This window comes from Carex rostrata, chromosome 16 (assembly GCF_964058835.1).
Source record: "Carex rostrata chromosome 16, lpCarRost1.2, whole genome shotgun sequence".
NCBI lineage: Eukaryota > Viridiplantae > Streptophyta > Magnoliopsida > Poales > Cyperaceae > Carex > Carex rostrata.
The window spans coordinates 2,541,190-2,559,088 of NC_135933.1; the positions used below are offsets into that span (position 1 = coordinate 2,541,190).

Here is a 17,899-nt window from a genome sequence, read left to right on the forward strand (position 1 = left end):
GCTTTACTTGTTCACAGGTACTGTTCCTGATACATTCGTATACAAGTCTGCATTTCTTTTTGGCATCCCTGTCTCTGCGGGATGCCATGGCACACTCAAAATCGTGAAAAAAAAATGAAAAAAATTTCGTAAGTGGGACGCCATGGGGCAACCCAATACAAGAAATAAAACAAAAAAGAAAACAGAAAAAAAAAAGTGGAACGCCATGGGGCAATTCAACTCAGGGAAAAAAAAAGTGGGACGCCATGGGACAACCCAACCCAGGAAACAAGTTTTTTTTGTTTCCTGGGTTGGATTGTTGATGAGTATTTTAAGTATAGGATTTTATGCTTATTTTTATACTCTTTAGACTTTTAAATTTATAAACCTAAATACTCAAAGAATGGTCGGATGCAAGTGCACAACCTATCCTTGTAGTACTTTGGGTATCGATCCACAAGAAAATCGAGAAATACTAGTCTTTAAATCTATTGATTCGTTTCAGACTTGTGCAAGAAAGTAAATGTTGATTGGGGGGGGGGGGGGGTTGTTCTAACAATCCTAAGGTTGGGATTCAATACCCGATAAGAGGAGGTTTAAAATAATAAAAGTAAAAAAAAAAGTAAAATAGAATCTTGGTTGCTTTCAAGAATTGGGAAGATCTAGGGGTATTTGGTCTACAATCCTTTACTAATTCTATCTATTCGGTATTGTTTAAATTAATGTATGATTTGATGAGATTTTTAACCTAAAGTGTTAAAAAGGGTCACTTTCGTGAATTAATAACGTACCTAGATAGTTTCAGACTCCACCGTCGTTCACCACCCTAGCTATCTAGACCCATTAAGCTCTTGTTAATCTATTTCAACTAATTATTTAAACTAAGTATTTTGGTGCGACGGGTTAATGTTCCTCGAATTTTAGGTGCTGTCACAATCTTAAAGGGATATTTAACAATTTTTTGCATACAAAATACATATCAATACTTAGTCAATCTAGGCGTCATAAGTAAGGGTTTGACTTTACTTTCATTCATCACTAAACCCTAACCCTTAATTTCTATAGTTCCGGATATGGATATCAAAGTACGGTCGCTTCTAATCCAAATCATAAGGTATTTGTGTTCATATATAATTTGGTACTCTCCTCTCATCCTAACTTCTTTGGATTCTTTGCATTACAAATAAATTCCAAAGCGGGATTACTTCAATTGCAAGTACTAAACTATGTAATCAACACTAATGATAAATCACATAAATTAACAATCAAATCCCATAAAACAATCATAATAAAAACAAATAACCGAATAAGATAAAATTAAACAAGTTCATGCATTGACCAAAACCCCTAGAAATGAAAACTAGCATCTCATGGAGATGCAAGAATTCAAAATAACCGAAGCATCATGATATAATCTATATATTTTTTCGATTAAAAAAACCTAAGCATCATGGAATAAATTATATATTTTTTTCTGTTTAAAAGCAAAATCAATGTAGACCTTGAAAAATTTGATTTTTAAAATTAATTTCAGTTGGACCTTTATGTATATAAAAACCTAGGTAGCATAGTGCGGGCTATAGCGCGTAGCGTGTAGTGCAGATAGCGGACCACTATTATTTCTATAGCGATCGTAGCTGAAATAACGCATTTTTATCCCATAATTTAGAGTTTAAGGTCTAAAAACGCTATAATGCTGCTATTGCGCTATTATTGCGTCACTATAGTTATGACGACCTTTTTGAATTGAGCTCGTACACTTAAATTTCCTACTAAATAGTTATGACCGTTTAAATGTTAAAAACAACATCCACGTTGAGCTCTGCGCAGACAGTGTTTGCGTGAAAGAGATTATTTAGACTAGATATCCATATATAATTACGACTGATTGTAACAGACAAGATGGGTTGAACTGTTGAAGTATTGAAACAACAAATTAGGTCAAATTTTGATACACATCCACGTGACCTAACTTATATATAATAAATATCAAAACGCTTGACAGATCAACCGTTGACAACGACGCATTATTATTTGACTCACCCGAACTTGGATAAATTACGCTGATATAGAATAATTATATATAATACAAGCAAGTGAAAAAATGATTTAGATGAACTTCAACGGCTTGATTTGATTGTTAGCTAGGTTTGTAAGTTTTGACCTATCATCAATTCCTCCACTTTGATTTGTTTATCCGTAAATCTTAATTTCGAAAATGTCTGCTTTAAATTATTTAGCGATGGAATTTTACATAAACTATAGTTAGAAAGTTTTTTGAACTAACGGCTTTTGCAACTTTCAGCCTAACACTAGAATTATTGATATGTTTTAAAACCGTCTTCACTTGATTTTTTTTTTTTTTATAAACATCTTAAATTTATAGCCACTCGGAATTTTTTTTTTGTATTTATATTTTTTTTTATCAAAAGTTACAAAAGTAAAGGTAAGCGAGCCAACTACTCTGTTAATAATAAAATTAGTAGAATTTTTTTTTTTTAAAAACGGATTTTTTTTGTTGATGCATTTTTTTGTCTTTGTTTTTAACTTGTCGACTGATGCGAATATTTAAAAGATGCGAATATCTATCAAACTAATGCTAAGACATTAGTTTTTTCTCAACAAAAAAAAAGATGCGAATATCTCCTATAGTATAGAGAATATTTATTTTGCTACTATATTAAAGACAAATTTTTTTATATACTATGGCCAACCAATCAATATTAATTAAAACATAAAAATAACTCAAAATACGTTTATTTTTCTCTCTAGTTAAACTATATTTGATTGGAGATAAAATGTGCGGATAAAAAAAAATTATCACCATTTTCGCAAGAACTAAGAATTATTTCACTATTTCTTTACTTTTATTCTCCTATTAAACATAGACGCACGATATTCTCGTTAAGAAATGGAAACAGAAGAAACAAAAAAATATCTGCTCCGTTACTTGAATGATCCAATTGAGCACCTCACAAAAGAGTGACAAGTGTACTAAAACACCCAAATTTTTAAAAATACTCTCAACAAAAAAAATAATAAATCAGAAGACCAAATATTTGTAAAAATTTTAGATTTATCCGGACAAAATGGCGGACCCAAAGACTTGAGGCCGTCATTTGTTACTGTGGACCCGCAGAAACTCAAAAATTCAACTCTTATGTTGTATTTTAATATATTTGTTTAATGACGAGGGTTCAAATGCCTCCATTTTTTGTGCCTCCATCATGCCTCTATTTTTTAAAACTTTAATAACTCAAGATTTAAAATTTAAAAATCAAAATAAAACCGTTAGATGTGATCTATGTTATTTTCTCTATGTGCTCGTAAAAAATTATCACATTTCAATTTTGTTTTTATGTGAATCAATAAGTTCAAAAATCAACGTCTAGAAATCATCCAAATTAGTGCATTTTTTACAAGCTCTTGATGACAATCAAAATAAAATTGAAATTTCATAATTTTTTACATGTGCATAGATAAAATGATGTAGATCATATCCAACGGTTTTATTTTGATTTTTAAGTTTTAAATTTTGAATTATTAAAGTTTTAAAAAATGGAGGCATAGTGGAGGCACAAAAAATGGAGGCATTTGAACCCTCCTCTTGTTTAATAGTGTTGAAAAATAAAAAGAACAACCAATAATTTGATGTTAGAAAGACCACCAAACAAAATAGATAAAATATCTTATAATTTAGATGTACTAGAAGGACTCCGAAACATATTTCAGACAAGATTTTTCACTGTTGTAAAAAAAAAAAAAAAAAACACTATTTTTTGGTGTGTCACTAAAAAAAATAAAAATGCTTACTTCTACTAAATAAAAAAAAAAATTTCTTTCTAAGACATTCAAATTCTAAGGTACTCCATCTATTTTGAAACTTTTTTTGCCATCATTAGGAAATGTCAAATCAATTTATTTTTTTTCAAAAATAGATGAAGTATCTTAAAATTTGAATGTGTTAGAAGAATCAAGGTAATTTCTTTATATACCTAGAAGTGACTTTTGAATCGGGATCAATAATTCAGATCCAAAACATTTTTTTCTAGTAACATACTAATAAATAGTTTAATTTTTTTATAGTTGGAAAAAATCATGCCTGAAAAATATTTCAGAGTTCTTCTAGTACATCTAAATTATTAGATATTTTATCAATTTTGTTTGATGCTCTTTCATATTCAAATTATTAGTTATTTTTCTATTTTTAAAAATTATTAATCAAATATATTAAATTCAACGAAGCAATTGAATTTTTGGCTATTCGCTGGTCCGCAATGACAAATTACGTCCTCAAGTCTCGGGGTCCGCCATTTCACGTTGCGATTCAGGTAAATATTGAATTTTCAAAATTCAGTGGTCTTTTGGTTTTTTTTTTTAATTTCGGACAAAAAATTAAAAGAGATGAAAAGGCAATGCTCAAGCAATAATGTTAACAATAAAGCTCATCCAATAATAGTATTGACAATATCACTTATTAGGTTTTAACATTTGTTTTGAGTTTTGAACCATCAAAAATAATATGGGGAGCGGTATTCTAGCTACTTATTTGTTTTAGTATTTTGTTTGTCTACTTTATCCTTAGTTATTTAATAATGCAATCCATGTTTTTAATCCTAGTATATTTTTATAAATATAAACAGTGGATATTAACATTGATATAATTATGTTTCATGAATGCTACATTTTTCTCGACATAGATTCTTTTGTATTAAAATAATTTTATTGAATGTTTTTTGGTCAATTGGTAATGTGAAATTAACATAGATGGTGACATGTCTCGTCTCTATGTGGAGAAATGTAATTTTAATATTTACAAGAAACATCTTTAAATAAACAGATCCCAGTATACATGAAAAATCTTATTTAAAATTGACTCAAATTAAAATTACTATTAAAATTACTATCTTTAATTCATATCAAAGAAAATCGAGTGCGCCACGGAATAGAAGGAAATATTTGATACGATTTATTGCACATTATTACTTGCAAACAAATGGAGACTAATAGTGACAATTTTTTTTTTTTTTTTCAAAAGCTAATATATGTTGTGATTTTGTTGTTTAATAAAAATAAAATTAGTGTCACTAGACACTTTCTAATATGATATCCATTGTTACACATGCAATAAGGTATGATATGTATTTACTAATTTAATTTTGTTAGAATACAGGTGTAAGTCTAGGGGTGGCAACGAATCAAACCGAATCGAACTTACTCTTAGTTTGAGTTTGAATAACATTTGAATCGAACTGGATTTCATTTGTTTTGAATCGAACTAATTTCGAATCGAATTAATTGCGAACTACACATTTTTCTAATTGAAGTCAATCGAGTTACGAACTATAATTTTTTTTTGGCAGTCCTAGTTATACCAGTAGTTTATGCATTAGTTTTCTTCTCGCGGAACAAAATTCACATGGTTTCCTTTTATCTTTCACGAATGCACACTAATGGATTATGAGTCAGTTCAAGATTTCTTTACCTTTTACGCTGCTTGATTGATTAAAATCACGGCATGGACCTAGACAAATGAAACTCATTCCATTGTTAATTTGTTACGCTGCTGAAACATTTTCCTATTATCAGTTACCATTATATTAACAATTTTGAGCTGTGATATAAGTTTTGTTCCTGCATTATTAAAGATTAATGGTTGAATCAATTAGTTGTATTATTTGAGATTCGAACCGAAATAGTTCGCGAATCAATTTTGAACGAATTATACCCAGTTTGAGTTTGATTTGAATAAGATTCGAACCGAATTGGTTTGATTTGTTTCAGAACGAACTAATTTTGAATCGAACTAAACTCAAATCAAATCACGAACTACGAATTTTTTTTGCCACCCCTAGGTGTAACATCGGAAAAACATTATTCTAAAATGTCTGTCCTAATTAAAAACTTAATATTTAGCTATCAGGATTGAAATGTTTTTTGGCTTTTTTATCAGTAAAATTATATCACTTGTGTATATTATATACAAAATATTCAGATAAATGTAAACTTCACACAGACTTTTTTGATATAAAAGAGGATAAGACGATATTACTTAAAATAGTTGTCAGTAAATCACTTAATTAAAAAAAAACTACAAAGTTAAATATAAAACACGTCCGTACCAAAGAATAATCCCAGAATGACAAGGTCCGGGATGATTAATCTAAAATCTAAACAATAAAAGTCATTTTCATCTCAATCATTCTCCGATCCCACGTTCAAATAAGGGAACGGACTCTGCTGCTTTTCTATGAGAAAAGCAGGGTCCTACTTTTCCGATCCCAACCATTGAAATTTGTTGAGATTTGTGTATGAAAAAGTTTCTTTATAGAGATACGTGAATGAAAAATTTTGAATGGTTGAGATCGAAAAAGCAGGACCTGCTTTTCTTATTGAAAAGCAGCAGAGTCGGATCCTCAAAGGAATAAGATCCAAATTAAAAAATCATTTATAATCGAAACGGCTCATTTCACGGTTCTTTGAGTATCCCTGTAGTATGAAGGATAGAATAACTTCGACTCCGGGTGACCATCCGTACTTTAAGATGCGTGCCAGATTAAAACGGACGATGAAGATCTCATTGTACAGTGCACGGTAGGATACCATCGTACCGCACTGGATCTGCAGTTCTGCACTATCGGATAATTACAAATCTAAAGTTTAAACCTTGCAGTTGCAGTTGCAGTTGCAGATATACAACAAACATCCTTCTCCTTCTCTCTCTCCCACTTGTTTTGATCTATCTATATATTAAACCACCAAATATTAACAAAACCCCCTCTCTTTATCACCTCCCCACCCTTATTTCTTTCTCTTAAAAGAAAGGGGTAGCATCTTTTTCACCTTCTCTTCACAAGATCCACGCCCATCGTACGAGAAACCCTCCTCTTCTCGTGCTCCGATTAGCTTTAATGGCCATGGAAGAGGATTTAACGGAGAGTTGTGACAGCCGCTCTTCAATGGAGAGCTACAATTCTCGCAAGCAGGGCCAGCAGAGCGGGCACAAACTGGAGGTGTTCAACGAGGTTTTGCGACGCCTGAGGGAGAGTCGCGTGGCTGAGACCTTTTCTCCGTCCTTCGAGGATGAGTTGTGGGCCCACTTCAATCGCTTGCCAGCTCGGTTCGTGGCCTTCTTCTCGTTTCGGATCGTATTCGTTGTGAATTTTACAGTTTTAGCTTTTTAACTTTTAGATATTTTGATTTTTAAATAGATACGCGATTGATGTAAATGTTGAGAGGGCTGAAGACGTGTTGATGCATAAGAAATTGCTCGAACAAGCAAGAGATCCGGATAAAAGACCCGCCTTTTCTGTGCGGGTTGTTCAGGTGGCAACATTCGAACGAGATTTTGATTTTCATAATATCCATCTGGAAATCTAGTGGATTTCGTCGGGGTCTTGAAACTGTTCTATTACTGTTATATCATAATTTTTATTATATTCGTTTGGTTTTGTCTTTTATAATTTTGGTTTCTATATCTGTTCTGGGAATTATCATGAAAACCCAGCTGTGGTTTAGTTTCAACTATTTAATAATTATGATTTTAGTTTGTAGCTTCATTAATTTAACCCAAATGAGCATATAACTAAAGTATGAGCTACTTGTTCTATCTAATTTGCAAGATATTATACTCTTTAACAAGCTATAAATTCACATCCATGCTACTTTCTAGGTATCCCCTGTGGTTGATGCAAATCAATCAGAAAATCCGGAGTCAAGCATTGGAGAGGAGGAAGTTGCCTCACGAGTAGGCTCAAGACAAATGTTTGTATTTAATATCAATTGGACAATAGTTTAATTGCATTTGGGTTTCTCTTTTTATGTTCCCAATTAAAGTGTATTGAAATATTTGTCAGCACACACCAGCCTCCTGCTTTTGGATCTTCTGCGAATCTCGAGGCACTTGCGCAAGAAGTAGACGGATCGTCATACCCAGTTCACCATTTAAACCGGTAAATTTTGATTATAATAATGTGCTGTAATTGTTGATGAGAAACAAATGTTAATTTTTTTTGTTTTATTACAGGCCAATGCATGAAATTACTTTCTCAACCTATGACAAGCCAAAGCTTCTAAGCCAGGTTAGAACAGATTTTTTGGTTATTTAATACTTGGTAAAATGGTACTTCTCTCTAGACATGTATTTCAACATGTTGTGAGATTTTGTTGAAACTTGAAACCTTTGTTCTTCTAGCTACCACAGTTTTGATTTTTTTTTTTTTTTTGGTAAGGTGGTATATATATTTTGGGAGTTGTTGTTTTTTTTGTTTTGTTTTTGAGAATCATATTTATTTGACAATTACAGCAATCAATAATACACTTATAAAAATGAAAGTAAAATTGTAGATATGTTCTCTTAAGTTTAGATAAGTGATCCATCAAGCTTGATACAATTTGGAAATAATTTGGTCATTGATCAAGTCTTTATAAAAATGAACCATTAATTTTTTTCTAACTGCTCCATGGATGACCAGAAGACCTACTATGATTTTTATTACAACAAATATAAAACAGTTAAAACCATGAAGGATCCATTAGTGGGGGGGGATAGGGGGAAGAAAAAAAAAAAAAAAGCTACACAGTCCTGAGTAAATTGTTAATCATATTGGACTACATAAGCTGTCCTAACAATTAGTACCCAATATAAACCCTAGCTCCTGAGAAGATGTCCTTGATTATGCTTTTTTATTTTGATAGCCGTTCACTGAATTGTCATGGTTGTCAAGTAAGTTTGTTGTCATTGATCAAGTCTTTATAAAAGTGAACCATTAATTTTTCTTATTACAACAAATATAAAACAGTTACAACCATGAAGGATCCATTAGTTGGGGGGGGGGGTGTATAGGGAAAAAAAAAAATACACCACATAAGCCTGTCCTAACAATTAGTACCCAATATAAACCCTGTCCTGAGAAGATGTCCATGATTATGCTTTTTTATTTTGATGATAGCCGTTTACTGAATTGTCATGGTTGTCAAGTAATTGTTGTCAGTATAACATATCCTAGAAAGAATATATTTTTTTTCTTTTGAAAAAATCTGACTCTTGTCAGGCCATGAGGTTTTGGGGGCCAGTGAAAGTGGATATGCATGTCGGGGACCATTATCACATTGCAATTTATCATGTAACTTCTGGGTTTTGCTCATATTTCTTTTCTTTTGAACTATCAAAGCTGACTTCTTTGCTTGGTGAGCTGGGGCTTAACATTCAAGAAGCCCATGCTTTCTCAACTAACGATGGTTATTCATTGGATGTATTTGTTGTAGTTGGTTGGCAGTATGAGGTATCATCTCTTTTTCTCTGTATAGAAGACAATTCTATTTTACATTCAGCTTGAAAATTTTCTTTACATCAACTGGTGGACTCTTTTTGAATGTATATAACTTTATTTTTGCACAGGAAATTGATCAGCTCAAAGAAGCTGTGGAGAAAGAAATTCACAGGATTGAGGTTTTTAACTGACATTTGAAATATATATTTCCATTTAGGTTATTATTTGCAGAGCACAATGCTTCAAGTTTATATCCTTGTGTTTACATTTTGTAGCCGCAATCAACCGTGGGGAATAACAACCAATTGCCTCTAGTGGAAAATATGCAAGCAGGCCCATCATCAAAACATAATAGTAATTATGTTGAGATACCAACAGATGACAATGATGTGTGGGAAATTGACACCAACTTATTGAAAATGGGAAATAAAGTCGCATCAGGCTCTTATGGAGATCTGTAAGCTCTTAGTCGTTCTGTGTGTGTGTGTGTGTTAGCAAGCGCAAATGTGTCTATGCTTTTCTGATATATGTTTCTTTTTCAACTTCTTCTTTTTTTGGGCAAGGTATCGGGGCACATATTGTAGTCAAGATGTAGCTATCAAGGTACTAAAGCCAGAGAGAGTAAACACGGACATGCAACGGGAATTTGCTCAGGAAGTATATATCATGAGGTTTTTGTTCTCATTTGCTTGTCTTTTTATGTGAAGTTTAACTGAAAAAAGCAACAGTACTTTTCTCTTCTTCCTTTTGAAATATATTTATCTATATAGGAAGGTTCGCCATAAGAATGTCGTGCAATTCATTGGTGCTTGCACCAAACCCCCAAGCTTATGCATTGTGACTGGTACAATATCTTAACTTCTTCTATCGAGGAATGTTTTTATTTTTTTATTTTTTACCTCCAGTATTTTTGAAAGCTCTGTTGATTGTGTTGAGGAAATCCAAAAAGGTTGAACTGGTTATTAGTTGGCGACCTCATTACCATTGTGTGGGATATAACGAGAGAATGTGCATCATGGTGACCTCATTAGTATCATGTAGGATATAATAGGAGAAATCTCCATGCGATTCTAAGTTGTTCTTTTATTTCCTCATTTTTTAGAAAAAAAATATTCTGATAGGTTTTGGTAGTGTCCTTCTGATGGATAGTTAGCAGGTTAAGTTTAATTTTTAAGAGGTTCAAATGCTCCATTTGTGCCTTCATCATGCGTTCACTTTTATGACTGTTAGTTATAAGAACTCACAATGACAAAGTTGAATAGTCCAGATGAGGCACAATAATGGAGGCATTTGAATCCTGGTTTAAACGGTTATTTTAGCTTCTTCAAACTTAATTGCTATTTGGATAATAAAAAATAACACTCAACTTTGTTTGTGGTAGAATTTATGGCTGGTGGAAGTGTATATGACTATCTGCATAAACGAAGAGGTGTATTTAAACCACCTGCTTTGCTTAGGCTTGCCATCGATGTATCAAAGGGGATGAATTACCTCCACCAAAATAATATCATTCACCGTGATTTGAAAACAGCTAATCTTCTTATGGATGAAAATGAGGTTAGTTTTTTTATTCCCTGCGGAAAAAAAATTACAGCTGGTGTTTCTCTTAGTTATCTGCAGATAACATATGCAAAGGATGGACAAATTTGCCCTTGCCCCACATTGGACTTGATTTTCTTTTCCTGTTTTTCCTTTCTAAATCAAATTGAGATAAATGTAATACCTTTGTCTTAATATTGTAAATCTCAAGTAGCAGGGCAGAGTGCAATTTGGTCAAATATTGGATTGACCTGATCTTTACTGGTCTGTGGCAGTTTCCAAATATGAGAAATGCTGATCTTTAACTTTTTTTTTTTGGGCTACACGTATAAATAATTTGGGCGTAATATATGCAAGACCATGCTGAAAATTTTGGAATTTCATTTTCTTGGTCCAGGTAGAAGGGCTGAAGGTTGATGTTGTTAATTTTTGCAGGTAGTCAAGGTTGCCGATTTTGGAGTTGCACGTGTGAAGGTTCAATCAGGAGTAATGACAGCTGAGACTGGTACATACCGTTGGATGGCCCCTGAGGTAGTATTATACTTCTTTAATTTAATTTTTTTTTCCTGTTTGTGTTAAGTCTTTTAATAATATCCCCAAAATATAGGTTATAGAGCACAAGCCCTATGATCATAAAGCTGATGTGTTTAGTTTTGGAATAATGCTGTGGGAGCTGCTCACAGGAAAGGTGATTTCTTTTTTCCTTGTTCCTCTTACAATAATACATTAATTCAAACAAAGATTATTCTTTCTCTTTAGCATTTTTTTATGATTTTTATATATTTCAGGTACCATATGAGTACCTTACACCACTACAAGCAGCTGTTGGTGTGGTTCAGAAGGTACACAGCAGACAATTATTCTTTTAAGATAAAAAAAAATGTTTTTTGTGTTTCAGTTCTTTTTAATGTTTTTTTATTTTTATATTTCATAGGGTTTGAGGCCTACAATGCCAAAAAATGCTAACCCTAAGCTAGCAGCGCTAATTGAGAGATGCTGGCAGCAAGATTCAACTGAAAGACCAGATTTTTCTGAAATATTAGAGATCCTTCAGCAGTTATCAAAAGAGGTACTGTTTTTGGCCTTTTATTTATGTTCTTTGTTTTTTACCTTGTTTGATTGTGATATAAATTCATATATGCTCAGGTTTGAGATGATTGGGCTTAATTTGGTTTAAATTGTGGTTATTCCTTGCAATTGTATTTTAATAGGTAGCTGAAGAGTCAGAGCACAAGAAAGAAAAACAATCTGGAGGGTTATTTTCGGTATTGAGGCGAGGCCACTGAAGGACCTTTTCTTGTGATTTTCTTGTGCTTGTTGGGCAAAACCATGGAATAGAAAAAGGAGGAATTTGTAAAATCCACACTATTCCGATTGTGTTTGGTTCAAGGTGGAAAAGTAAAAGAATGGAAGAGTGGAAAAACATAAATAGAGAAATGAGTCAATTCTATCTCTTGGAAAAGACTAATTCCCTAATTCCCTATTCCAACTCCTTATGGAATAGAAAATTGGCTCTTGGTGGAATAGACGCAGGTCTAAACTGTAAGTAGGGGTTTGACTGCAAAAAAGTTCAACTCAATTCCTGTTTTCCACTATTCCACTTTTCCACAATTCCAATCTATTCCATTCTTGTTCAGCTACTATTTCATCACAATTCCACAGAATTATTCTATTCCGAGCTTGCTGGACAACACAAGGATATCACAGAAATTTGGCTTTTTCTTCATTTCCTTGTCTGGTTTTATCATGCAGGTTGTACAAATTTTGTTTTGATCTTGTTTGATGTTTCTTTTTGTGGTTTCAAAATCATCCATTGTAATTCGAGCTATTTTTTTGGAGAATTAGATCTCTTGCCATTTCTTTTGTTTAAATAGTCTACTTCCAATTATCCTATAGATTTTTTTTTTTTTTTTGAGAAAAACATCTTATAGGTTTTTTGAAAAGGTTAACTAATATAGATGTTAATGCTGCTGATTATTACTGGTTGTCATAAAAGTTGAATGCTGAACCAATAATTCAGTGGTAATAATCTCGCTTATTATTGTGATTTGCTATTGCTGTCTAGTATTTCATATAAATGTTGTATGATATCATTCTGGCTGCTACTAATTACAGTTCAGTGGGTAGTAGTTTTGATGACTTGGAGGTTCTTGTCAAATTTATTTTTATTAAAGGGTTCTGGTATAACCCATTATATTTTAGATTCTATTCTCGAGAATTAAATTTATGTTTTTTTGAAGAGAGACAAAGGCTTGTGTCACTATACTAAGTCCGCAATTCACTCATCAATTTTGTTAACTTTGAACTAAATTATTGCCAATTTTGTTGCCTTTTTAATCTTTCTATTGCTCAGCTAAATTAAGAGTAAATACTAATTAGTTATTGAAATTTTGATAATTATTCTAGTTTGTTTTTCATTTAAATTTCACAATAGAGGCAGCACATGCATTATGCTGCATTTAGGCATATGATTAGTAGAGACTTAGGTAATGTTTGATTGTACTTATTCTACACTTAAGTTGAATGAACAGTAAAATTGAAGTAAGATGCAGTAAGAGGTGAATTAATTCGGAATAACTTCACTAGACAGATTACCTTACTTCATACTTGTTATTTGTATAGAGCTCACTATCATAGACATGTATTTATTTTTTAACATTTTATTCTTCTAACCGAATTACTTTTAAGTCGTAACTTGAGTTGTAAAACGAGATATAAAATATGAGTAATAAGTCGAAATAGGGAACTTAAATTCAAGTAACAAGCAAAAATAACCCATGATAGGAGCGTATCTCAATGGTGGTAGGTAATATAAGGAAAAGGGTGCTAAGCCATCTTTATAAATTTATCTATTGAATTTTGTAATTTTAGTAAACATTAATTCTGTTAGTCTCCTCATAATTAAAATAAAATTATACTTGCATTTGATATTTTAGCTCCTCGATCTCAATTTTTTTAGTTCCGCCCTGGCGCATCTTATGTCCTTAGCTAAATTTAATTAGCAATCAATAGCAGTGGATTTCATGTCCCTAACCTATGACTGCTGAATCGCCCCAGGAAATGCCTTTTTTTTTCTTCTTTAATTAGCTTTTGACTTTATTAAAATTATTCTTCGTACCTCACTCTCCTGTAACTTATAAGCATTCTGTTCCCCTCTGTTTTGGGTTTTCAAATCATTTTTTCTTTCCTTTCTAGAAGGATTACGAGTCTGGTGCGCTAGTGGAAAATTAAGATATCACTTTAAAGTTTTACCTCAGTACCTCAAAAACCAAGTTCTTCTGTTCTTTTTCTTTTTATTTTTATTTTTACTCTAGACCACTGGCATAATTTTACACTTCTCCTAGAAAAAACACATGCATATATAATTGCATGTTAGACTTTGGCAATTTCATTGTTACTCGTCAAATTCTGCACTTAAACCTCTAATTCCTCAAAAAACTCTTTCAAAAGAAATTAATTACCAGCAAATTATGTACTCGATGTGCTAATTACAGAAAAATAAATGAAGATCCACTTTAACCAATCCAAATTATTAGGGAAAATAATGTATTTGTCACCGAAGGTATCATCATTCATAGATCACACACCAATTATGATTTTAGAGCATCCCATAAAACAATCACAAATGTTATTCCTGTATGAATTTAAATTTGTATAGTTCATATTTTTCAAAACAAATGTGCATAATATTCATATTTGACATATGTTAATTATGTACAAATTTGTTCTATCATGTACGAGCTTTATACAAAGTTGAATATACGTAGGGTTAAGAGTAGAACTAAGATGTTCTTAAGCTTCCCAAACTTTTTGGTGAGCTTGACTCCTTAATTTATCGGATTAATTTCAAACAACAAATTCAAACTATTGAAACCGATGTATTTACAAGTTACGTGTTTACATGTCAAAAATATAAAATTTTGATTAATTTATGTGAAGTCAAATGATAAAAAATAATGAAAAATGAACTTGTACAAATTAACATAAACCTTATTTGTTTGACTAGTTGACTTTATATTAAAATAATTCGAAAAATAAAAAATTTATCATGTCCGCATCACTTGTGAAGTAGATCAGTTTCAATAGTTTGGATCAGTGTTGTAAAAAACTGCCGTTTAGCCTGACTAATTGGTTGATTAGTCGTGACAGTGATCAAACCATCATGAATCATCCGTTTTCGTTTATACGACCAATTAGTTGATCATTTTATTATTATATTTTTGCATTTATCTGTTATATGTATTATATTTTGTTTTGTCTTATTTGAGTTTTTTTTAATGACAATTTTACAAAAGTTTATTTATTAACAATGAAACTAATAAGTGTTGTGGTGGCGTTTCTGTTAAAGGCATGGATAGGATTATGTTTTATTTTCTTTTATTTTAAAAGGATGTAATTTCTAATTATTTTTATTGTACACTTGCTTTTAAAAAAAATAATGAAACTAAGTGAAAATAAATTTATTTTGATAAATTTGATGAGTTAAATTAATGATTTTTAATTATTACAATTATATGCACATAATTTTAATGAAAACACAAAATTATTCATAAAATTACGATTAATCGACCGCATACTGATTAATGACTTAATGCTACTATGTCCATTTAACAAACGCATACCGTTATTTACAACACTAGTTTGAAATCGTCCTTTGAAATCATTTGTATATATTTGGAGTTAAAGCTTGCAAAATGTCGGTGAGCTTAAGAACACCAAGTTGTACTCGTTGGGTTAACATTTGTGATTTTGTACAACGACATGGGGCATTGTGGTTGGTAGATCGATGATCCAAGGGCGGAGATATGCCCCTTTGTGTTTCTTAGCATATCTCAAGAATTAATTAGTAAACAAGTAATCTTAAGATTCTAAGCCATGATTCATGCCACGGGGTATAATCTGAGTTCAAAAGCGAGTTCTGGAACTGTCAGTTAAAGTTGAAATGCATCATTATCCAAGTTAAACATGCTGCGGAGACAGTGGTACAACTAGATCAAAATTTTGAACTTTTTTTTTTTTTTTTTACTGCAGCCAGGAGTCTACTTGATAAATACACTCTCGTCTCCTTTTCCTTTATCTTTCGCTTTTTCTCTCTCTCTTTTTTTTTTCTTCTTTTTCTTCTTTCAAGGTTTGTATTTTATCTTTTTTCTCTTGTCACTCATAGCATCTTCTTTGCTTCCTGTGCGGGTCTCAATAACCTACATTTAGCTGCAGCAAGAGGGAGGAGGGGAGAGAGAAAGAGAGAGAGAGAGAGAGAGACGGTTGGTGGTTACTAATTTGGGTCATCAATGATCGTGCCAAATAATATATCTCCTATTGTAAAAGTGTACTATGGGAAACCAATACTACCGGAGGTGTCAAGAGTGCTTGCATGTCTATATGAGAAGAATTTCAAGCTGGTTGGTTTTGAAGATGTCGATTCCATGCCAATTGACTTGATCAGACTCCAGGTATTTGCTTTCTTTGTCATTTTAATTAATAGTTTTATTTCAATTTATTTTATGTACATTGTGTCTTAGCAGTGTTTCTTTTTTGGTATTTGTGTGTCATAGGCTTCAACAAGAGTCCCAGCTCCCTTCTTTGAAGATGGCTCCAAGTTTCTCTTTGGTAAGCTCTTATGTAATTAATTTTTAATTATATTTTTCTTAAACAATATTTGATAAAAAAGAAAAGTAATCCAGCTATAATTCGTCATCATTGAATAAATGTTATGCTGAATTCTGAGAGTCACCGTCCTGAAGATTTTGGGGTCTGGAGGGGATAAAAATTTGAGTCCTTTATATAGGGGTGTAAATGAATCAGATATTATCCGATTTCGTTCGTATCTAAATCTGAAAAATTACTTAAATTATCTGATCTATATTCGTATCCAAGACTATCGGTATTTGTATCCATATCTGAAAAGTTATAACGGATAAGGATATTGTTTAATAATTAACTATATGTATCCGCATTCGTATTCGTATCCGATAAGTTACAACGGATAAGGATACATTTTAATAATTAACATTCCGTAACTATTTGAATCTGACCGTTTACATCTCTACTCCACAAGAAATGATTTGTTAAATACCAGTGATTTATTGCTTATATGTTAGTTGCATGGTATTGATATATGATCGTTAATGTAGCTGGTTCAAGACTCTCTTTGTTTTTTTATCCTATATGCTTAGAAAAAAACATTATTGATCTTGAATTGATATATTCTGATTAACAATATAACATTATGAGATAAATAGTGACTAATATTTTGGTAATATGATATATATTTTGTATTAAACAAAATTATTATGAAAAATATTAGATCTAATTAATGAATGAAAAAAAAACTATATTTAGATATTATACTTTACTAGAATGTATATTAGTAAATTTTTTAATTATCCGAATTATATTCATATCCATCCGATATCCGATCCGTATTGCAAATAAATCATTCCTATTTATAGAAAAGTTTAGAACTTTTATTATACAAAGTTTGATTTCTAATATTTTATTTATTTTTAATATATACATACTGAATTTTTTTTTTTTTTGGGGCCCTTTGAATCTTGGGCCCAGGGCGATGGCCCTGGGTGCCTTGCCCCAGGACCGGGCATACTTCCAAATCAAGGGCAGAGCTTGACTTTAAAATTATGAAGATAAATTATGTAAATTTTTCATGCTAAGTATGAAAGTCAATTTTATAATATTCATAATATTTTACTCTAAATTGTATAGAAAATTATATATAAGTAATTTTTTTTTTAAAAATGAATGAAGATCAATTGACCCCATTCACTCCATGGATCTTCCATTCACTCTATGTAGATAATGCTACATGCTGTTATAGGACAAAGCGGTTTGGTTTAAAAGCTGTTATACTACCTTAAGCTTCATTCATTTTTTAACCTTAAGACTCAACTAAACCTTCATTAGTAGTTTAGCCTAAAATTGCAAGATTAGTTTTTTCAAATTAGAGATCATTTCTGTGCTCAACTTGTACAAGTCAGATGAAAATTATGAACGGTTCAAGTTGAAAATGCAACAATCCTAATTACTTTGGTTTAAGTCGGTTACCCCAGAACAATTTTTGGCAATAGTTCAACACTGGTTCTGCTGATGGCTGA

General features: G+C 31.7%; 1 protein-coding gene across 2 annotated transcripts; it reads left to right on the forward strand.

Moving 5' to 3' along the window:
• Positions 1–6,705: 6,705 nt before the first annotated feature.
• On the forward strand, positions 6,706–12,831 carry LOC144567508 (serine/threonine-protein kinase STY46-like). 2 transcript variants are annotated; one of them, XM_078317652.1, is made up of 16 exons: positions 6,706–7,099; positions 7,191–7,305; positions 7,652–7,743; positions 7,836–7,931; positions 8,006–8,060; positions 9,033–9,263; positions 9,380–9,430; positions 9,527–9,708; positions 9,815–9,922; positions 10,022–10,095; positions 10,633–10,808; positions 11,226–11,321; positions 11,398–11,478; positions 11,579–11,632; positions 11,725–11,859; positions 12,002–12,831. In XM_078317652.1, the coding sequence occupies exons 1-16, from the start codon at positions 6,891–6,893 to the stop codon at positions 12,074–12,076; spliced, it is 1,830 nt and encodes a 609-aa protein (XP_078173778.1). In that variant the 5' UTR covers positions 6,706–6,890; the 3' UTR covers positions 12,077–12,831. The 2 variants fall into 2 exon arrangements, with proteins under 2 accessions (XP_078173778.1, XP_078173779.1); XM_078317653.1 differs by having other exon boundaries at positions 9,153–9,263.
• Positions 12,832–17,899: the final 5,068 nt, after the last annotated feature.